The sequence below is a fragment of the Apaloderma vittatum genome, unplaced genomic scaffold (assembly GCF_000703405.1).
Source record: "Apaloderma vittatum isolate BGI_N311 unplaced genomic scaffold, ASM70340v1 scaffold23926, whole genome shotgun sequence".
Taxonomy (NCBI): domain Eukaryota; kingdom Metazoa; phylum Chordata; class Aves; order Trogoniformes; family Trogonidae; genus Apaloderma; species Apaloderma vittatum.
This window is the reverse complement of record NW_009723659.1, coordinates 8,523-32,234: the sequence shown is the minus strand read 5'-3', so window position 1 is coordinate 32,234 and position 23,712 is coordinate 8,523. Positions and strand designations below refer to the sequence as shown.

Sequence of the window (23,712 nt, the reverse complement as noted above, 5' to 3'; positions counted from 1 at the left end):
GCCACTCAGTGGCCGTCGATGCTTTAGGGGGCAGGAGGAGGAGGAGGGTTGTGGGTGGTTTTTTCCTGCTGTCTCTGGGAGAGGAAACCAAACCTCCCCTTTCTGGGTGTTAACTCTCCAGCCCCCATGGGTTGGGTTTCAAACCACGTTTCTTAGGACTCGTTCTTTTGTAATAATGATTTGCGCTGTTGTTTTTCCTGAAGAGGTAAAGGCGGCGAGCTGGGAACCAAAAAGGATATGCTCGTAGGTTTTGTTGTTGTATAAATGAAGGTGAATAATTAACCTGTTACACTTGATATTTTTGCAGATCAAAAGAAGGAGGAAACTATGCCCACAGAGGGAGAGAAATCTCCCGAGGCAGAGAATAACAACAATAATAATAAAAAAGGGAAAACTGGAGGCTCACAGGTAAAGCACACACACACACACGAATAGGGAAGTGCCCTAACGATTAGCATTTTAAATGAAATGTTCAGCTAACAGCACTTCCTGCTCAGGGCATCCTTCTTTGGGTTGGATGAAACATAGTTGTTTGGGCGCAATAATTTTACTGCCTGGACATATTTTTTGATTGCGTTTTGTAGTGATCAGCTGCTTTCCATGTAACAGAAGCGTTCTTAAAATTATTCTTTGTTTTGAGGGGGGGAAGACTGAACTGAGGATACAGTTGAGGTCCTGGCTGTCACATATTCATTGATAATTGAGGGCATTATATTTAAAGATTATTTTCAGATATACATACTTCCTTATTCAGAACTGTATCACTGGTCTCTATGCAGAAGCTTAATTTTTTTTTTTCTCTGCTTCCTGTGTAAACCTTAGTGCTTACTTGTGATGCTTCCTACTCATGCTCTTCTGAATCTGTTCTGTTTTCTCTTTACGGATAGGATTCTCAGCCTTCGCCTCTCGCTTTGCTAGCTGCCACTTGCAGCAAAATAGGAACTCCTGGTGAAAATCAAGGAACTGGACAGCAGCAGATTATTATAGATCCAAATCAAGGTTTAGTGCAGCTGCAGAATCAGCCACAGCAGTTAGAACTGGTAACAACTCAGCTTGCTGGAAACGCTTGGCAGCTTGTTGCTGCTGCTCCTTCTGCTTCAAAAGAAAACAGTGCTGCTCAGCAAGGATCTTCTGTCGCCTCGAGTGCAGCAAGTCCCTCCAGCAGTAACAATGGAAGTACATCTCCTTCAAAAAGCAAATCGGGCAATTCTTCTTCAACAAACCCTGGACAATTCCAGGTCATCCAAGTACAAAATCCAAGTGGTAGTGTCCAATACCAAGTGATCCCACAGATTCAGACAACAGAAGGTCAACAACTTCAAATCAATCCATCTAATGCTACTGGTTTACAAGACATACAGGGTCAAATTCAGCTTATTCCTGCGGGGAATAATCAAGCTATCCTCACAACTGCGAATAGGACAGCTTCGGGGAATGTTATAGCCCAAAACCTAGCCAATCAGACCGTTCCAGTCCAAATTAGGCCCGGTGTTTCCATACCGCTGCAACTGCAGACTATTCCTGGTACTCAGGCGCAAGTTGTAACAACCTTACCTATAAACATTGGGGGGGTAACCTTAGCGTTACCCGTGATAAACAGCGTGGCGGCTGGAGGAGGTTCAGGTCAAGTTGGTCAGTCTACTGAGAGCGGAGTTTCCAATGGAAATCAGCTAGCGTCTACACCTGTCACCTCTGCTTCTGGTAGTACAATGCCGGAGTCTCCTTCCTCATCTTCCACCTCCACAACCACTGCCTCAACATCTCTCACTAGCAGTGACACACTGGTAAGCTCCGCAGAAACAGGCCAATACACAAGCACAGCAGGCAGCAGTTCAGAGCAGGCAAGTGAAGAACCTCAAACAACTGCTGCAGACTCCGAAGCCCAGAGCTCCAGTCAGCTGCAGTCCAATGGGCTACAGAACGTCCAGGATCAGTCAGGTTCCCTTCAGCAGGTCCAAATCGTGGGTCAGCCTATTCTGCAGCAGATACAAATCCAGCAGCCTCAACAGCAGATTATTCAGGCCATTCCTCCACAGTCATTTCAGCTCCAGTCGGGGCAGACTATACAGACCATCCAGCAGCAGCCTTTGCAGAACGTTCAGCTGCAGGCAGTGAGTCCAACTCAGGTGCTCATCAGGGCTCCGACTTTAACACCGTCTGGGCAGATCAGCTGGCAAACTGTACAGGTTCAGAATCTACAAAGCCTTTCAAATCTTCAAGTTCAAAATGCTGGGTTACCCCAACAACTAACCATTACCCCTGTGTCTTCAAGCGGCGGCACAACCATTGCCCAGATTGCACCAGTGGCCGTCGCGGGTACCCCCATCACTCTGAATGCTGCCCAGCTCGCCTCAGTTCCTAATCTTCAAACAGTAAGTGTTGCCAACCTGAGTGCTGCAGGTGTTCAAGTTCAAGGAGTTCCTGTTACCATTACCAGTGTTGCGGGTGAGTGGTCTGACAAAAGTTTTGAGTTTGGTTTGGTGTTTTGTTTTGTGTTGTTTGGTTTTTTTCACTATTGCAAGAATGCCAGACAGTTTTAAATTAATATTTTTTAAGGTTTTCTGTAATAAAAATTAAACCCTTAACTGTGAGGAAATACTTATTACTAAAATTCTGATATTAAACTAGCTAACACTGCTAAACATTGAGCTAATATTACCAGTTGTGTCAACTGAAATGGAACTGTTTGTATTTGATAAACTATGATTAAATGATCCTGTTCTCCATCTTATTGAAGACTTGTAGGCTTTGAGAGTGAATGCGAGACTATACCATTACAGCTTTGATATGTTTTAAAAAACAACAACACAATTCATTGGATTCTGCACTAGCTTCTAAAGTTGTTCCCTTAAAAGTTTGAGTTTTGCAAAGAGATTGAGTGGAAAAAGGTATGCTTGCACACAGCATAGTTCCTGTGACTTGTCTTTTTTAAACAATAAAAACAACTGGTAGCTATTCCTTGGTGTTTGCTGATGAACCTTTGATATGTATTATAAAACGCCTGTTTGGTTATGCTGGTCTAATAGTTGGGAAAAGAGCTATTAAAAGGCTCCAGGATGGATAACAGAGCTTAGTTGTAAAGTAAATCCCAAGCAAGGCCTCTAGTGTCCCACAAGGGCAACTCTATATGTAAAACTTGCAAACTTCTAATATTTCAGATAAAACCTGACTTAGGGGTTCTCTCTGCCAGTTTGATAACTGCTTACATCAGCTTGGTTATGTTCCGTAGAAGAGTCTTCTATTTTAGTAGTTACAAGAAACTCTGGTCTTAACAGCAACCTGATTATAGATACTTTTTTTAGTATAAAACTGTAAGAAAGGACTCGTGTTTAACTACTGTCCAGTCTGCATAAACAAATGTTAGTATCATATTGACTCCTAATCTGTTTTTTTGTAATCATAAGCTAAGATGAGAAACATTTACCTGGGCGAAGGATTGTTCCCTGTAATTGAAGCACTTTTGAGGAGACCAAAGGTAACTTGATAATAAGAAATTGGCCACTGGGAGAACCTCGTCTGCTATGGTACTATTTTTTGGCACTTGATGGCATGTTGAAATACTGTGAGCTGCGTTGGATGTGCTAAACACGACTTAAGGAGTGTTACAGAAATGTTAATCTGGGTAATCAGAATTAAAATCTTGACCTTGTGCTTAGCTGTAATGGTTCAAAAAGAAGTTAGCTGGAGCTGACCAGCTGCTACGGTATCTTGAAGTCCCATTTGCCTTGGAAATTTTTTTTCTTGATGGAAAAGCGCTGGTTGACTACTGTTGTTAGACAGAAGTTCCTACTTTGGTAAGGGCCTCTTCACAGCAAGCATACTTTGAGAACAGCCTAGATTTGGGGATGCAGGAAGAACCTTTCTGCATGCTGGGTTGTTGGGGGTTTTTCTGGTGTTTTTTGGTGGTTTTTTTTTCTGCTTACTGTTGGTGTACAACTGTTTAGTACTAATAGGTATTAGAACAAAAGATTCTGAATATCATCTTCCTCAATTATATTGTCTGCCCCTCTGACTGCATTGTGATGTCTTCTGGAAAATAAAGGGATTGAGATTTGTAACTGAGGATGAAAGAAGAGGAATGAATCACAAGTCTGGTCCTAGACAAGCCAAGCCTTAGTCATACAGGGTTCATGTATTAACTAAACTTAAGCTTTATGACAACTCAGTTCCCCTCCACTTTTTTTTTTTTTTCTTCTTCTTCTGATAGGCCTTATGGCTGTTTCCATAGCATTTTCAGTTTTATGCTGGTGACAGTGAATCCTCCAACCTTTTCTCCATTCCTTTGTATATAAGGTGCTATTTCTGTTCACCAAGGCTTAAGGTTGTGGAGGAAGAACAAAGTTTAAGAGATTAGTTAAAATTTCTTTCTCTTATTTGTCTCCTCTTCTGTGAAACTTCCTGATGTTACACTCTGGGAATGGGAGACGTGTTAGCGTGGCAAGGAGAGTGAAGAGCATGATGCACAGTGCTTAGTGTTAAGTATTCAAGGAAAGAATGGTCATGAAATAGAAAACTACGAACATGCTAACATCTAAACTATGCTTGCCACTTATAAGGAATAAGCTGTCTTGATCACAGCTATGAACTACCTCAGATTTGCTGTTTTATATTTGAAATGCTTTGTTGTTATTGCTCCGGGAAACTTTTTTTTAAAAAAATAAAACACTGTTACGTCAACATCTGCAGACTGGTATCTCCATTATTTTTCTGCAGTACCTAAGCTTGTTAGGGTAAACTCTTTTGTACATTAATTGAACTCTCCAAAAAGTGGATCATTTGCTACAAATGAGCCACGTGGAGGATGTCCAGAAAGTGTCAGGAAAAACACTGAGTGATGCATTGATTCAGGTCTAACTTTGTTAGGAAAAAGAAAGTTACATTGTCCTTCTAGCAAGGCTAACTGATAAAGCCAGCTGAGTTTCAGGAAAAAAAAAATCACAATAAGTATTTGTATGAAATAACTGTTCTTCTATTTGTGTTGTATTTCTGTTCCATGAATGCTGGTTTTCATAGTTGTTTTTACAATGGAGTAATTCAGGTACCTTTTTCTTAGTTTTTCGCTAGTAAATGAAATAGTAAGGCAATAAACCTCTAAATAATTAAAAGCAAATAACAGAAATTCTTAGTGTAAAATAATTATGGAAATGTTAAGCTATCAAACTATTGTGAGAAGGGTTTTGGTGCGGTTTTTTTGCATAGCTTGTTTTTTATTTGGGCTTTGGTGAGCTCCTGGCCTCTGGCCAGGGCCAAACCACCACAGTGAGTATTTTTTTTGTTTGTCTCTTCCATCAAAGGGATTCTAAATTCCAAAAGAGACAAATTTCACATTGGGATGAAAAATATTAAAATCTTCAAATAGATGCTCTATTTTGGTCTGCTTTTTACAACCTTTGTTACCCAAAGTCTCTGGTCCCAAGGTATGTTGACTCTACTGTAAACCAAGCAAGATAAACATGTTTGGGTGTTTTTGTTTTGTGTTTCAGTTAAAAGCTCAGTGTTGCTCTTGGCAAGTATTACGCTTTGGGTTATATTTTGTTTGTGGTCAGAAAGCAGGGCAAAGCAATGAAGTTCTATCTTTTCACTTTCTGACCTGAGGGAAAACTCATTCGATACCAGTGATGTAAAGGACAAACTTTTTTACTGTGAGAGTGACTGAACGCTGGTACAGGTTGCCCAGAGAGGTTGTGTCCATCTTTGGAGATACTCACAAGTTGTCTGGATGCAGTCCTGGGCATTGAGGTGGCCCTGCTTGAGCAGGGTAGTTGAACCAGATGACCTTCAGAGGTCCCTTCCAGTCTACACAACTCTGTGATTCTGTGAAATTTTGCTGAGAAGATGTACAGTTGTCAGTCAAAGGACTAATTAAATGGACAAAAGAAAGCTGGATAAAAAGATAGAAACTAGGTATCTGAACTTTAACAATAGATCTTTAAACAATTATTTAATTAATTAATTAAAAGTGGACTACCTAAAAGCAACTGTACTTACTTGAACATGCAGGGATCTACAAATGCCTGCTTAGCTATGAAATCAGTATCTGTCATGGCCTTTAAGCCAGCTAGTTCTGTATAAAGTAAAGAGAATTTCTTCTGTGCTATATGAATTGTTACTGTTGGAACAGAATAGCCTTTAACTGTTAATAGATGATAACCTCCTGAATGTAGCTTCTATGAGCTTAGAGACAAGCAGGGACTGTACGGTTGCCTTGCCTTTTTTCAAGGCTTCTGCTGTGACAGCTGTGGATGCAAGTTCAAAGGATTCCGGTCCTACTGGTCCTCATCCTCTTAAAATAAGTGTATGAGATGCTTTTGTTTAAAAAACGTGAAAAATACTATTTGTATTTTATGTATACTTAGTCCAAGCTTTGTTAGTTGCTTTAGACAAAAGTGACCAGATTCTATCACCTTGCAATTCAAGCTCAGGACATTTTCTTTAAGATGAGTGGTGACATGGCTTGAATTATGGGGTATTTGGAGTTCAGCCACCAGAAGAACCTTGAGAAATAACTTCTATTCAGTGAAACAGTATGTTGCCTGGCAATACTGGAACTGGAGGGATTTGTCTTTTGTAGGGATGTGCTGTGGACTCTAAAACACTTATTAATGACAGTGAAGTCCAATACCAAGTGTTCTTATTGGGGCACTTAAAAAACGTAATGAACCTTGTCCTTCTGTGTCATACTCTGTAATATTATGAGGTTACAGCTATTTTTTAACAGCTACTTCCACGGCAACTACGATTAGCAGTTACACAGTTTGTTGGTACTTCCAAGTCTCCTCCTGTTTTCTTGTGCCTTTTCTCATTTGTCTGCATCTAATTTCATCCTGTCTTCAAGGCTTTCTCTTCCCTTTCCTTCTTCATTAACTCTAATTGTGTGAAAGTTGCTACTTTTATGACTTGCTGTTCAAAGACTGAAGACCTTGTTTAGATATTACTGTCATTGTGATTCAGACTTTGCAGAGGAGTTTGAAACATTTTGCCAAATTCTTTAAGCTGTAGTAAAATGATACTTCAGAATAAATGCATGTAACTCAAGAATACTGGAAAAAGGAAAACTTCACACCTGTTTTTAAAAACAGTAAAAAGGAGGACCCTGGGAACTATCAACCAGTAAGTTTCACCTCTGTGCCTGGTAAGATCATGGAACAGATCCTCCTGGAAGCAATGTCAAAGATGGCAGATGTGATTAGAGACGGCCAGCAAAGGGCAAGTCATGCTTGATTAATCTGGCAGCCTTCTCTGATGGAGTGACTCTGTACGTTCATAGAGTTGCTTTCAATGGCTCCATCTCCAAAAGGAGATCAGTAACCAGTGCTGTCCCTCAGGGGTCTGTGTTGGGACCAGTACTGTTCAATATCTATAATGACATTAGTGGTATTGAGTTTGCAGCAAGTTTGCAGATGACACCAAGCTGAGTGATGCGGTTGATATGTTGGAGGGAAGGGTTGCCATCCAAAGGAATCTGGACGAGCTTGAAAACGGGGCCGGTGTCATGAAGTTCAACAAGGCCGGGTGCAAGGTCCTGCACCTGTATGAGGGCAGTCCCCCATATCAGTACAAACTAAGTGATGAAGGGATTGAGAGCAGCCCTGCAGAGAAAGACCTGGGGATATTGGTAGGTGAAAAATTGGATATGAGCCAGCAACGTGCACTTGCAGCCCAGAAGGCCAATTGTATACCGCGCTGCATAAAAAAAACCACAAGGCCAGCAGGTCAAGGGATGTGATTTCCCACCTCTTCTCTGCTCTTATGAGACTCCATCTGTAGTACTGTGTCCAGTTCTGGGATCCCCAGTAGAAGACAGACATGGACCTGTTCAAGTGTGTCCAGAGGAGGGCCATGAACATAATCAGAGGGCTGGAACACCTCTCCTGTGAAGAAAGGCTGAGAGAATTGGGATTGTTCAGACTGGTGAAGAGAGGGCTTTGGGGAGACCTTATTGCAGCCCTTCCATAAACAAAAGGAACTTACAGGAAAGACAGAGACTTTTTACCAAGGCCTGTCTGTAGTCACGGGACAAGGAGCAGCAGTTCTAAACTGAAAAAGGGTAGGTTTTGGTTGAACAAAAGAAAGAAATTCTGAACAATGAAGGTGGTGTGATGATAGAACTGTTTTCCTGGAGAACTTATGGATGCCCCTTCCCTGGAAGTGTTCAATGCCAGGTTGGATGGGGCTTTAAGCAGCCTGATCTAGTGGAAGACAGCCCTGCCCATGGCAGGTGGGGTTGGAACTAGGTGATCTTTAAATGCCCCTTCTGACCCAAACCATTCCATAAAGTTAAAGGTGTTCTTGTCGCTATCTGCTGGCTGCAGATGGTGCATACAAGAATAATCTGCTCAGATACTCTAGAATTATGGAACATAGAACAGTTTTGGTTGGAAAAGACCTTCAAGATCATAGAGTCCAACCTTTGTCCTAGCCCTGTCAACACCACTAAACCACGTCCCTCAGCACAAAATCCACCCCTCTCTTAAACACCTCCAGGGATGGTTACTCAACCATCTCCCTGGGCAGCCTGTACCGATGCCTGACAACCCTCTCAATAAAGAAATTCTTCCTAATATCCAACCTAGACCTCTCCCTTCTTACTATTCACTGAGATACCTGTAGCTCATGTCTTCCTGAGGCAAAAGTGGGATTTATTTTATAATTAATAATCCTTGATGGATTTATTTTCTTAAAGGAAATTTATCTTTTATGACTGTGTAAATTTTTTACGTTTTATACTTGTCTTAAACAAAAATGTGTCTAATACAAAAGTTAATGTTATCAAACTCCTTTATTAGGAAAAATTAAACAGTTTGAATCAACTTTATACCATTCACAGTCTTCTATTATCTCTATCACATATGCTAGTAATTGAGGGAGGGTAACATATTTAGTCTGAAGTCCTCGAGTATTACACTTATGTTGTCGAATGAAAGAAAATGCATTTGCATGATGTCTAACCTGTGGGTCTCCTTGCATATGTTAATGTAATCGTAAGTGTGTGTAGAAGCAGAATTCAGTGACTTGTGTAGCTAAGCGAGGAGGGATGCCTGTAGGTGGTAACAGGGTGAAAAGGATTTAAAATAGCCAGAGTATATACAAGCAAACTGACAAATATAAATACCAAGGGCGGAAGTCAAAGGAGCTGAAGGATGTTGGTTACGTGATTTTTTTTAATATTTTTTTTTAATAACATCCAGTGTTTCCCTGGATGTTCATTGGCCAGTGAGCTGCAGCAAACACCTTGAAAGAAACAAACTGCAAGCTATGGAATCTGCAATAAAAAGATAAGTACAAAGAATGGAACTATTATCCACCAAACCAGAAAAAATGCAGAAGTTTTTCTTAGTTTCTTACTTTCCAGTGTGTTACTTGGCATTCTGGGAGTGTGGTTGGAAGGTGTGTAGAAATTTAGTGTACTTTTTCCAAAGTCATGAAAGGTCACTTAAAACTGTTTTCGGGCTGCTTTGAGCTGAGAATTGTTGCAGAACCACAGTATTCTAAATATTATAGCACTGGCATCCTTTTCAATGCTTCAGAGCGATTACAGGGGAAGCATTTAGTCGTCTAATGACAAAATTGCTTTGGTTGTGGGATTTTGTTAAACTGAGATTCAAAATAGTGGTTCAAACAGTTTAACAGCAAACTATGCTGATGAAAACAAATGATTGCCTTGGTGTTGGTAGCTTAAAAATAAAGTATCAATATACTGTCCTGACCTTGATGCATAAGGAATATGCAATCTACCAATTCAGCTGGAGTGCATGTAGAGAATAACCTTGTAAAAATATCTCCGTAAAAGAAGCCTCTTCTGCCTGACCTGTGAGTAGTAAGACATGGCTTCATCATTACTTCTAGATAAAGTAGGAAGGGGAAGCATTTCAAGTACCAAGTTTGGTCATAATTGCCAGGTGAAATAGGTTTCTGATGAATCATTTCTGTGCTATTAACTTTGAGAATTAAATGTAGGTTCTTAAGTCTTCAAAGAAGAATGTTAGTAAAACTGTATTTCCCTAGTGGAGTATGTGGTATTATAAAAATGATTAATTGATACAGGTGCACTCCCTTGAGAATATCAGGTTGTCCAGTCCCCTCTCTCATTCCCTATTGTCAGAAACCAGAGCATATAGAGCAGGAAATGAATTGGCTGAACTTTCTCGTTCAGAAAATGTCAAGCAAGCAAACGCAGTGATGCTGCACATCTTCATCAGCCAGATTGTTCAGTTTTGGTTGGTTTTTTTAAGGGTGCTTAGACACACACTAAGGCAACTCTTCTTGTTCTTCTGTTGAGGTCAGGGGGTGGCAAGAAGCATCTTCAAAATTTGTTTTCAGTAGTTTCCTCATAACTTTAAATTATGGCATACTTGTCTTCATATCATTTCGGTACTGACAGGTAAGATAAATCAATTCTTACTGCTTTAGTGTATTAAAAATGTTTAATGTCAATGATGGTTACTGAAAAATCTAACTATGTGGAGTGGGATGTCATCTTTTAAGGGGGATGTTAACTTCAAGTATAAACAATATTATTGAAGAAACAACTGTTTTTCAATGGTTATTTATTTGTCTAATTTAGTTAATAAAAGTTGTTTTATATACTATAGCATTGTAGCTTTGGAAGTAGTCAGGAGAGCACAACAGAATGTAATTTTTATAATCAATATTTTGCTCTTGACTTCCACCAAAACAATAGCTCTGGACATTTGCAGTCTCTTGAGAAATGTAGCATCTTGGCACATGGTTATGTTAGTTTGGGGTACAGTTATATGATTATATGGATTTCATTATGCATCCATTCTTAAGAAGGGAGTTTCCAATAGTGTTTAATACTGCTGACAGTGGGTAACAGTCATATACCTTGATCAGCTGGTTGTTGGTAAAACAAAACATGTTATCCCCTCATAAATACTTAGTGCTAATAGATTAGCAGACTAGTACAGTTTTGTTGTAAAATGAAAATGATCAGTTAATATCCTCCTGCCAAGAAAACCACTTGGGAGATAAGTCTGACTTTCCTTACTTATGGAGTAGTTTCAAGTGATGATGTGACCACTTTTCCCTTGAGCAAAACGCTGCAGTTTAAGAAATATGGGCCTTGATTGTCTTGTTTCTTTGGTCATCAGGTTGTTCTGAACCATAAAGGAAGTAAACATACAGTTTTAAAGGGCTAAGAATGTAACAGAAGGTGATGGCGGAACTCATGTGGGTTTGGATCTTAGAGATTTACATGGCCCTTATTTTGTGATTCTATAATATGTAGCTTTGCTGGTCCTTACCTGATGAAGGATATAGCAAAGCTACAGTTTTTCACATTGTTAATAAACAAGTTGGTCTTTGTATTAGTTTGTCAATACCTGTAGGCTGTTACAAACCCAAGGTTTGTGTCTTATGTTTAGTCTTACTGTAAAAGGTCTCTAAAAATCTTTTATGAATCTTTTTTTTCCTGATGATAACTTTTAAACACTTTGCCAGTGTGTTTTTTATCCTGAATAAATTATCAACTGCTATACGATTTAACGTAGTTTTAAAGTGAGCTATCTTCCTGTCTGCTGAAAGGATTTTCCATGCCTTCTGTGCGTAGAGATGTATTTACTTTTATCGTGATCAATATAAAGGTTATGTTTCCTACAGCTGAAATGTTTACTTTGAGGACTTTCATGAACACTTCTTCTAGTCAAGTGTAAAATATGTAAGCTAGCTAAACTGTAGTCAAAAACCAACCAAACCCCACACCCTCAAAACCACAAATGGAGTACTGGAAACTTAGCTTGCATTTTTCTGTCAGCCTCCTCCTGGCCTTTCAAGATGAGGTTAATGCTATTTCCATGGTAATATACAGAAATTGAACTGAGATGCTAAAACACACTTCCTGAGACCAGTATTTTAGTTTCTGTATGACAGAAGTGTGTAAAATAGGCATTTGATGTTTGGTTTTTGGTTTTGTGGGGTTTTTTGTTTGCTTGGTTTTATTTTTACAGTTTGTCAGGTATTGAGCTCCTCTAGCAAGACTGCAGAGGCTAATAGTCACAAGTCTCCAGTCCTATTCCTATTTCAGAATGAAAGGGAAGAGTTGGGAAAAAAGAACTAGGCCACAATCTGTCATGGCTCTGAGCTGTAGAATAACCTGTGAGTTGGAGTAGAGGGGAATGTTCGATTAAAGAAAACAACTTATAAACCTCCCTTTCTTAGATCTGCTGCTAGTTTCCATGCAGTGCATCTAACATTCTGCAGCACAGCCAGTACTTGGGTTTTCAGGTACCTGTGTGCTCTAAAGTTCAGTACTCGGGAAACTACTTTTGTTCATCTGCACAGAAGTGTTCTTGACACTCACCCTAAATACACTTTTTTTGACTTTTTTTCAATGACAGTAAAAATCAGGTGCTTTTTTGGAAGGATCTCTTGCCTTAGCAAGTTATTTTTCAGACTCCAACTCCTCCTTTAGAATACCTGATAAATTGACTATATCTTCTTCACATTTGAAGCCACAGCATCCACAACAATCAGAGGCATTGCCTAGCTTTGACTAAAACCTCTATTTGGTTGTGCAAGACTAAGCTTTGTGAAACTGCAGTTCCGTAGTTGATTTTTTTTGTTTCTGTATAGGTCTTTCTGTGTTGTATTTGTGGTAGCTTCTTCCTGTGTTTAATAAAGTAATAAAGAGAAAACTGACTTTCAGTTTAATGAAAGATATGCCAGCTGGGAAAACTTCTTTTCTGTCTGGAAATACAGAAGTGACTTCAGCTTGTCCTAAAGCACTTGGGTAAGGCCTTACATTTTTGAAAAGTCATTAAAGTACCTTCATGAAACTTTTTGGGAATTGTTTTTTCTTTGGGTTGCCAATAAGATTCTTGCACAAAAGGAAAGAGATTCCAGGGTTTTTAACGTGTCTAAAACCCTCAAACTTACTTTAGCTGCCTTAAAATCTCATGCTCCTAAGTGGTTATTTTTCACAGAAATTAAGCCTAATTATGGTGCTCTTCAGTAATTTTTGGACACACTGAGACATTTGAGACAGGAAGCTTTTGGAGCAGGAGATAAAAAGTTCTCACAAATCTTGCCAGAGTTGGCAACAGGCAAAAGATCAAAAGATAGAAACTTGCTGCAGTGCAGTAGGAGGTAGAAAAGACAGAAAACTTCCTGCTCATAGTAGCATCTGGGCACAACGCTGTGCTGACCCAAATTTCCTGTAGTAGTGAGGTGGATCCAGTTCCTCTCTGTACTCCAAATTGATCTTCTCTACAGAACGTTTGGGTTCCTTGCATCAGTCCTTGTACAGTTTCTGTTCCGGGGAATTCTTCCTCTGTCATGTGTTGTTTCTTCATAAATCTTTGTAAATCACTGCTTCAGGATAGGAAAGAGGGCAGAACTGTCTGCAAACCATTTAAGTAGCACTGAATCGTATAGTCTTCTGTGTAAATACTGAAATTCAATGTTGTCTTCACTTGTATTAAGATATCATTTACATTTCATTCTTCAGCTTGAAACCTCCTTTCTAATAGATTTTGTTTGGAAAAAAGAGGTCTCTCACTATAAAGTATTGCCACAGACTTGTTAAATTTTAAAATCTTGGTTATATCTTAATCAAAATATTGTATCGTGGGTTCAATTCCCGTTTGGTCCCCATGTGTTGCCTGATCTAGTGGAGAGGTGGCATCCCTGGCGGCAGGGAGGCTGGATTAAAATAATCTCTAAGGTCCCTTCCATCTTAGGCCATTCTGTGATTCTATGATATAATATATTTTTATATTATTATATTAAAACATATCAGTATAAATAAATATAAAAATAAATATATTTAAAAACGCTATTGTAAATTACCTGTATGGCATTGTTTAAAAAAATATTAGAGCAAAGGATGTTTGCAAGCTGACTGTACTTGGTATATGCAGGGGAAGGACAAATGAGAAACATCTTTTTCTCCGTTGCTTTGCATCAGTAAATAGTTGAATGGGTGAGCTGCTGATGCTTCTAGAGCTTTGGAGCTCTGCACACTGTTATTAACTTCCTTTAGCTGTCCTGTAGTAATACATATTGAATTATGAATGTCAGTTGCAGCCTTCTCTTTCATCTTTAGAATACGCAATTGAACAAATTTTCATATTTGCAACATTAGCCACTCTGGCCATAGGTACGTTTTACAAAATGTTCCTCGGGTTCTGCAGGAAGGTGTACGCTACTGAGATAACTCACTGTCATTAATACTGTCAGCATTTTGAGTGTCAAATACTGGTTGCACAGCAGCAACAGGAAATGTGTCACATTGTTTTGAGGTACTAAGTACCAGAAACTAGATGTATCTTTTTCTTAATCTTAAATTTCTTCAAGATTCATTTTTCATGACTCCCATGATTTCTGTGGATCATTAAAATTCAGTCCTTTTCTTCCCTTTCTGTCCTACTTGCTTCAAAGAGTAGGTTTTCATGCTTGCTACTTCAGGTGAACAACAATAGGAATGCAGGTGCAACATGCAGTAAAAGGAAATTTGTTTTGGCTTATAATGGATGGCCAAGCCTAATAATCCTGATCTGAAGTGGTCACTCACTCTGTAGATGCTTCCTAGACACCATGCTTTAGCTTTCTTTAATCATTCAGGTAGTGTTACGGGAGTTACTATTTTGCAAAATAGCTTTGAAGTCTAAAATTGATTGATAGATCTGTGTTTGTGTATATCTTATTTGATTTTATAGTAATTACTTAAAATTGTGTTAAGACTCCTGTACAGGAAAGTGTACATGACTAGTAACTGCTAAGATACAGTTTTACTGCAAAATTAGAAAGCTAAGTGATGCTGAAGAACAAAGGATGCAAAATCCTTTGTCTTGATAATCCTGTATCATGTGATAGTAAGTAACGAATTTACCTAACTGCTTAAATGGGAAAGATTAGTGACTAAAATCGTGCAGGTTCTTTATTTGGCGAGCTTAAAAAAAATCTATGTTACTGTTAATTACATTGTCATAATCATATATGCAATATTGCATAAGGGAGAGTCTTATTGCACTTGATTTACAAAATAAATAGCATATCAGGTTGCCTTTTTGTTTGCCTGTTGTCCTGAGATCAAATAAATGGTTACTATCCAAAAGAAAGAGAGAAGTAAGACCTGAGAGGAAATGAAACGCAGTGGAGTAGTTAATATCACTGTTATTTTTTACACTAACATTTTGTCGTGACCCGACAGCATGTGCAATAAGGTTCAGTCATGATTTTGTTAATCAAGAATGTTTCACAATTTCAGGAAATCACTATTAAAGAAATCATGGGAACCTGAGAAAAACTATTTAGCTTTTAAAAGCAGGTGTAAATGTGAAGTGACTGCTTTGATGACTCATATAGAATAACATAGGTGAACTGAAGTGTGGCTTGTTCCCTCATGTAATGCTTTGTTTAGACCTCATCCTGAAATCTTTGTTGAAACCTGAGAGCTCCTGTTATTGAAAGGTTGGATTATGAAAGGTGAAGTATAGTGGTATCAAGTCTTGTGGATTGGATTATGTCAGGAAGAAGCAATGTCAGATGATCTCATGATTGTAGCAGAATTTCTGGAAGGCTTTAAATGGTATTTTAATGCCCCTGGTAAGAAGTCATATGGATTATTTGTAATAATTCTCTTTTCTCTGTTCTGTTCCTGTATGGATAACATCATCTCAGTCACCTGTTTTTAGAATAAGCAAGGTTTGTTTCAAATAAAAAGGTAATCTATACCTACATCCTCTATATTGAAAAATCTCAATTTTTATAAACTTTTAGAAGTTGTCCTGATTTAATTTTCTAGGCTCTGACAAATTCATATGAACAGTTAAGTTTTCTCAGTATCTTTTCCTCAGTAAACTTGATTTAAGACATTATGAAATTCTTTTACCTTCCCTTAGTAAGTATAAATGATGTAAAAGCTGAAGCTTTAAGTGATCCATAGTGGATTCTAGTATATAATTTTTTTATAAAATCAAAATCCCATACAACTCAAGACTGTAGCAGGCTCACTTAGAGAGTTAGACCAGCGCATGTTCTGTCAGTTGTTCTATGAAAATTTTTTTCAAGAGAAAATATTTTTTCAACTGGCTAAAATGTGTTCTTTTTACTCTCAGACAAGAATAAAGAATTTCATGTTAGCACCTGTAAAATGAGGATGGATGCCTTTCTTTATATCTTGTATACTATTAGTGTGCTAGCTTGTTGGGATGCTCTTGCAGGAGTTGAAAAACAGAAATTAAGTCTAGGAATTACCTTATTGAACTTCCCAGTATTTTGTGATAATTATATGTTTGTCTGGTAAAGAATATTTATCAGATATGTACACTTCCTTCAGTTACTCTTTTACTTCAAAAAGTAGATATTTGCTTATTGGATATTGTGGGTTGGATCTTTAAATAAGGCGCTAGTTGTGTGATATTTTGAGAGTTTCCTAACCTCCTGTTCTGAATTTAGTAAGTGGAATCCAAGGAAAAAAAATTTAAAATAGCAACTCTGTGAGAGTAGTTTAAAGAAGAAAATCAGCATTCACATTAGATCGTGTAACAACTTTGTTAAAGCCATCTAAAGAGCAGTCATTTATTTACTGCTTAACTGAAACTATATGGATTACATTTGTCTGCCTGAGTCACCTTACTTTTAGCATTTTCTTTTTTTTTATTGTCACCTTTACAGTTGTTACAAAGAATTTCTACTCAGATGTAACACTGTATTATATTTAATAAATAGATTAAGGTTGTAGCTCAGTAGTGTGTATCCTATGCTCCAAGATAAGCGTGGTCCTCACTTGGTGGAGGGGAAGTTTGGAGCAGATGAGATATGTGTCAGAAGTGGTACTTGATATTCTGAAGAAGTATCAGAAGACCCTTGTGTGCTTGGTCATCTTATGACTTGGGGACTGAACGTTTGTTCATATTGAATCAGCAGAATAGACTAGATTTTTTAGAGGCTTCCCCATAAATGTGAATTGGTCAGATCCAGCAAGATTTATGTGCTAGATGTTAACTGCTGAAGCACTAGTCATGGATTAAAAGAAGGAGTTGTTCTCAGGGTTCAAGCGCCTCATTTCACATCTTGGAAAGCCTTGGTCTGGCAGCCTGGGGGAAGGTCACATTGAAACTTTAATATGGGTTGAAGAAAATTGGAAAGAAAGGGAAAATTGGAGAAAGTTATGCTATTCAGCTATATTCTAACCACGGACTGGTTAGGTTGCAGGACTTTTTTGCTCAAGTAAGCGTTTTGTGACATGAATGGAGTCATCCCTCTAAGAGACTGTAACAAAAAAGGATAATTCTATTAATAAACTTGAAAATACAACGAACAGTGGTGAGAGGCTGCACTAGGTGTGGTCATCATATCTGTAACATCTTTAACTTTTGCAGTGACCATTTGTAGACTCATCATTTATTGTGCTGCTCTATGAATGAGAGGAGTTTGCATCTTGAGTATGTGTGTGTGGTTTGTGCTCTGTGAAAAATTACAAGTCTAACAAGTGGACTTGTTAGACCAAGTACTAGATATTATATTTGCATTTGTATCTCAATGTTCTCCTTAACCATTGTATTCTTGCTCAAGGATTCTCACGAGCACTTTCCCGTTAGAATATGGGAAATCAATTTATTTTCAGTACATTGCTATTCTGAAAAGAAAGACTTCGTTCTGTCCTAGACATATGGAGACCCGGTACTCAAGATTAAGCCTCTGATTCTTTTTGTATGTTCCCCTGCTGCACAAAACAGACTTTTAAAGATTTGTTGTTGTTGTCTTACTATCTATGTGTCCAACAGCACACGGGATTCAAACATTATCTTTTCTGGGTTTGTCCTTGTTCTTTAGTCCTAATCTATCCACATGTATATGGCAGCTTTAGGTAGTGTGTGTTAGGTTTTATCTGTGGCCGTTGTCGTGGTGTTATACAAGATAGCTCATCCAGGCATATATTGTTCCTCAGCTATCGTGTGAATGAAGTAGTCATTATGCCGTGCTGTACTGTGTATGAACTCATGGTAACTAGGCAGTTTAGACTTCAGAGAGAGTGTTCTTCTCAGTCTTATCCCTGTTGAGGCTGTCTTTTATGGATGCTTGCGAAGTAAGTCGGAGTGCCTGTTTGAATCTCTCTGAATCATGTTACCTTCAAGGGATTTCTAAGGTTTAAATTAGTATTTCGACATAGAGGTCTAACAAGTCTTAAAATATTACAGTGAATTCTAAGGAATTCTGGTTGGTCATTACATTCTCTCATTAAGTAGGTAGTATTTCATCTTATCTCCTGTTTAGATGAAGGCAGTGTATTTTTGAAAATGGCAGCATCTGATGATATTTTGTCCTATTCCTGTTACTGGCAGGACTGGCATTCAGGGTTGCCAGATTGCATCTGGAAGTCGTGTCTGTCGGATTTAATTTGTCACATTATTTTCTTAGATAATACATTACTAACTTTTTAAGCAAACATAGTATTACCCTGCTGCTCAAGAATCATAGAATGTTAGGGGTTTGAAGGGACCTCTAGAGACCATCCAGTCCAACCCCCGTGCCAGAGCAGGACCCCCCAGGGCAGCCACACAGGAACGTGTCCAGGTGGGTTTGAAAGTCTCCAGAGCAGGAGACTCCACACCCTCTCTGGGCAGCCTGGGCCAGGGCTCCGGCAACCGCACAGGAAAGAAGTTTCTCCTCATGTTGAGGTGGAACTTCTTATGTTCTATACTTCTACACTGCTTACCTGTATTGGAATAGTCCTTATTTTGCTTTAATATCAAGACAGTAATCCTGATTTCCTGCGATCAAAAAAGCCAATGAGATCAATGAATTTGTACAATGAAACTGACTTCTTAACTCATTAAGTCAATCTTAGAATACCGTTTGATTCAGCCAAGCTACTTTTCCAACCTTCTTGAAAACATACTCCCTTCTGCAAAACAAAATCATAGAATATCTCAAGTTGGAAGGGACACGTAATAATCTTCAAGTCCAATACCTTACTACTTGCAGGACTACGTAAACAAAACCACACGACTAAGAGTGTTGTCCAGATACTCCTTGATCTCTGACAGTCTTGGTGACATGACCACTTCCCTGGGGAGCCTCTTCCAGTGAGCAGCCACCCTGTCAGTGAAGAACCTTTAGCTAATGTCCAACCTGAACTTCCCCTGATGCAGCTTCATTCCACTTTCATCTGTCCTTCATTCCATTTTCATGTGTCCTATCACAGGCAGGATGCAGGAACAACCACAAACCACAGCTGAAATGCAAAGAGTAGATTTATACTCACTCTCTGAGAATCTGAAGACTCTTTGCAGCAGCCCCTGGGTGAGGCACACGGGCAGCGATCACACGAGCAGCTCGACAAGCAGCAGCACAGGCATAAGGAGATCTCTCCTTGCTAGAAAGCATGTGGCATTTATCCCACTGCTTAGTTATGTTTTACTTGCTGCTCTGCCTGAGTGCTCAGGACTCACACAACAGCTTTGCCTGGCAGGAGTGTGAGAGGTGCCCCCGCATCTATCCCAGTCCTCTGTTATCTGGGCATGAGTGTTCTTGTCGAGCACATAAGGCCAAGCAGTAATCCAGTGTGATGAGTGTGTTTTCTGATACCTTGGGTGCAAGGTGCTTGAGCGTACCTACAGTCCTCCTCACCAATTTTCTGTTGTACCCCTCGAGTGTGTCACCAGACAGAGGAGCTCAGCACCTCGCCCTCCACTGCCCTCCTTGAGGAAGCTGTAGACAGGGATGAGGTCACCCCTCAGCCTTCTCCAAGCTGACCAACACAAGTGACCTCTGCCATTCCTCATAAACTTTGCTTGTGAGACCTTTCACCATCTTGGTCACCATCCTCTGGACACACTCCGATAGTATGATGTCCTTCTTATACTCAGGGACCTGAAACTGCACACAGACTTGAGGTAGGGCCACACAGTGCGTTGCAGAGTGGGACAATCACCTCCCTCGACCGGCCAGTGACACTGTCTGTGCTGGATGCACCCCAGGGCACAGTTGGCCCTTTTGGCTGCCAGGGCACGCTGTTGACTCATAATTGAACTTGCCATCAAGCCAGACCTCAAGTTTTTTTTCTGCTGGGCTACTCTCCAGCCTCTCGTCCCCCAGTTTCTATGTGTAGCCAGGATTACCCTGTCCCAGGTGGAGAATCCTGCAGAAAAACCCCAAGCGACAAAGCTCTGGTATCCTAACTTGTTCAAGTCTAGTCCCATGATACCTCTTTTTATTTTGTGGCCCAGTGTTGAATCAAAGCAAATTGTAGGAGAAGTGACAATGTGCCATAAAGCAACTTTTAAAATTAGCTACTTGTAGTTTTCTGAATGTTTTCAAAACATTCAAAAGTATAGATACATTAACTTGCAATAGAATTAACAGTATTTCTGTGTAAGATTTTGTTTAATGGTTTTTAATTTATCTCAGCTTTTGAGAAAAAGAAAACACTTGTTAAAATTGTTCACATTTCTTAGTATCAGTCAGTAATTTGCAGTCTTGCACTGTTCTAATAACAAATTACATGAAACAGGTCTATCTAAGCTAGCAGGTAAGTACTCTGGTAGTGCTTCAGGAAAACCTTTGGATTTAATATTTGTTTTGTGGCTTCCTTTAACTGTAGGTGGATATTTGGGTTTCTCTAAAACATCTGAAGTTTATTTGTACATTTTACTTCTTGAAATGACTAATAAAAGGTACAACCACTTTCTTATTTTGCAGGTCAACAGCAAGGACAGGATGGAGTAAAAGTGCAGCAAGCCACAATAGCTCCTGTCACTGTAGCAGTAGGTGGCATTGCTAATGCAGCAATCGGTGCTGTTAGTCCTGATCAGATAACACAAGTGCAGCTGCAACAAGCTCAGCAAGCTTCTGACCAGGAAGTGCAACCTGGCAAGAGGTTGAGAAGAGTTGCCTGCTCATGTCCTAATTGCAGAGAGGGAGAAGGAAGGTAAATGTAAATGTTATCAGTATGTATTCAGGCATCTTACCGCAGCTTGCCTCATTTGGGCATGAGGTTTTCTTATTTTGCCTACACTTTTAATGTTTTCTTTTAGAAAGTATGTTTATATGTTTCTTTTTAGACAGGGGATTATGATTGTCTCTATTAGCATAAAATATTTGTCCTAATTGCTAGTAATATTTTAGCATATAATTACTTAGCCATTTAAATTTGATCTTTTTAGGGGCAGCAATGAGCCAGGAAAAAAGAAGCAACATATCTGCCATATTGAAGGATGTGGAAAAGTTTATGGCAAGACATCTCATCTTCGAGCACATCTGCGCTGGCATACCGGTGAAAGACCATTTATATGCAACTGGATTTTTTGTGGCAAGCGATTTACGAGGAGTGATGAGTTACAGAGACATAGAAGAACCCACACAGGTCAGTCAGCTCTCGCTGTGTGCGTAGTACAGAAAGTCTGAATCATAGTGGACATGGTTAAACAGTGATATCAAAGTTCTCAGTTACTGAGGTCTCTGAAAACTACTTTTAAATGTAAATAACAGGGGAAGTGGTACATTACAGTTTTCATCAATTCAGGCTGACTCTGAAATCAAATAAATAAATGAGATCTGTTCAAATTGGTGTTCTGCACGCATGCTAGAATAGATAACTGTTTCATCACAGATAGCTGATGTACACTGGCTAGTGCCTGATCTGAATTGGACAAATTTAGATCGGACATGTAGTATTGACCGAGGACCAATTTTTTCAGTTAGCTCAGTTCTTAAGAAATTTATTAACCTGGCTCAGTTCTTAAGAAATTTATTAACCTAGTCCATATATTGGATTTGGTCTTCTTATGAAGCTTCTTGGGAGGTTTCAAGTGAGAACTGATAAGGTAAGTTGCTTAGCAGTTCATATGAAGCGACCCCTGGAGCTTTGGGATTCGTGTTTCAAAATTCCCTTCTCATCACTGGAATCTAAATAGCAAAAGTATTCTTAAAAATACTATCAGGTTGTTCTTTCAAGGCTTTTATCTCTCCTGCTCTCAGATTTATGGAAGTTTATGAAAATACTCTGGTGACCTGAAATTCAAACTTCTCACCAGATAGTCGCAGCATAAAAAGTACTTGTTGAGAACATTTTAGTAGTAAAGAGTAGATTGCCAAAAGCTTGTGACAGAACAGAAGTGCCAGGAAAACAGACAGATGGAGAAGAAAACATTGTATCCTTTTAAAGACAGTTCAAATGTTGAATAAATACTGGTCAGATTCAAATGATCAAGTGGTGTTCAGTGCTGTCTTTCAGTAACATTTTGCCTTTTTTTCTTCTTTTAAAAAAGGTGAAAAGAGATTTGAGTGCCCAGAATGTTCTAAAAGGTTTATGCGAAGTGACCATCTCTCGAAACATGTCAAAACTCATCAGAACAAGAAGGGTGGTGGAACAGCCCTTGCAATTGTTACCTCAGGAGAACTGGACTCTTCAGTTACTGAGGTTCTTGGTTCTCCAAGAATTGTCACTGTTGCTGCCATTTCTCAAGATTCAAACCCAGCAACCCCTAATGTTTCGACAAACATGGAAGAATTCTGAAAGGATCATTTATATGGACGCCTAGTGCTGCACTTACGTTTACATACCTTTCAGGATGTGGAAGTGGGCTGGTAAAGTGGATTACAGAGCAGGGAACTATGTTTTCAGTCATGACTTCTGTGAGTGTTCCGGGCTGGAGGGTCAGCATGGGAAGTGTACACCGGTGCAACAAGACAAAAATTTCAAAAATACAAACAGCGCAAATTGATGTACTGGAGAAACAGATGGGGGAATATTATTTCCATACTGTACTTTTTTAGTTATATGTCTGTATATCATGTAATGATTTTAAATGAACTTTCCTCCCCCTATTTTAGCATTGTTTGTGAATGTGTTTATAAAATCAGACACCAATGTAAAACAAGGTGGACCTTGACTAGGACTAATATGATTTGATGTGGGTACGTTGATTTTAAAATAAATTTGTAATATTTCCATGAGAACATCCTTTTCCCATAAGGCACAAGAAAACTGAATACAGATTGAATGACAGTGGAAATATTTTAGATTTTGGTCAGTCCATAGAACACATCAGTTGATTTTGGCCGTCTTTTCTCAAGTTTTGTAACTAGTTGTGGGGCAAAGTGATTCTGAGGTGGACCTCGGATTGATTCTGACCACTACATTATAGTAGTGTGTATAAATATGACAATCAGTGAGTTCTAATTCCTCTCTTTGTTTGGGGAGCTAAGGTTACGTAGAATTAGTGTATACAGCAGGAAGATAAAACCATAGAGAGATATTAACGTAAGATTTTACAAAAGTAATGGTATCTTTATGTAGGGTGAAAAATGAATATGGCAACTTTTGTCTCAATTTTTGCTATTTCATTACATTATATTTTAAAACATCCATGGTCCATTTCTAACTTGTGGGTAACATGAATCATGAAAACTCAAAGTGTTTTAATTTTTAGGAGTTCATGGAAATTAATCAGACAATTGAGTGTTGTAGCTCATCCTTCAGTATCTTCTCTCTGTAAATACTAGTTTATTATGTTGTGGTTAATGTGCTGAGTTCTTTATGCTTTGACTTAATAGCCAAAGAAAAGAATTAATTATCACATTTTAACCAAAAAAAAAAAAAAGATATTGAAAGTAAACATTTTCTCTCTTTCTCCTAAAAATTACTGTGTTTATTTTCTCTTCAAGGATAATACGTGGGCTGGTAATAAATATCTGCTGCCTATCTAATCTTACATTGAGCCTCCAATCACAAAACAAACTGGGGAA

The 23,712-nt window shown here is 38.9% G+C and overlaps 1 protein-coding gene across 1 annotated transcript; it reads left to right on the top strand.

Annotated features, from left to right (window-relative positions):
• The first annotated feature begins 327 nt into the window (after window positions 1-327).
• SP4 (Sp4 transcription factor) lies at window positions 328-22,480 on the top strand. Its single transcript, XM_009872211.1, has 5 exons — window positions 328-408; window positions 888-2,445; window positions 20,665-20,893; window positions 21,129-21,328; window positions 22,233-22,480. The coding sequence occupies exons 1-5, from the start codon at window positions 328-330 to the stop codon at window positions 22,478-22,480; spliced, it is 2,316 nt and encodes a 771-aa protein (XP_009870513.1).
• The last annotated feature ends 1,232 nt before the right edge of the window (window positions 22,481-23,712 follow it).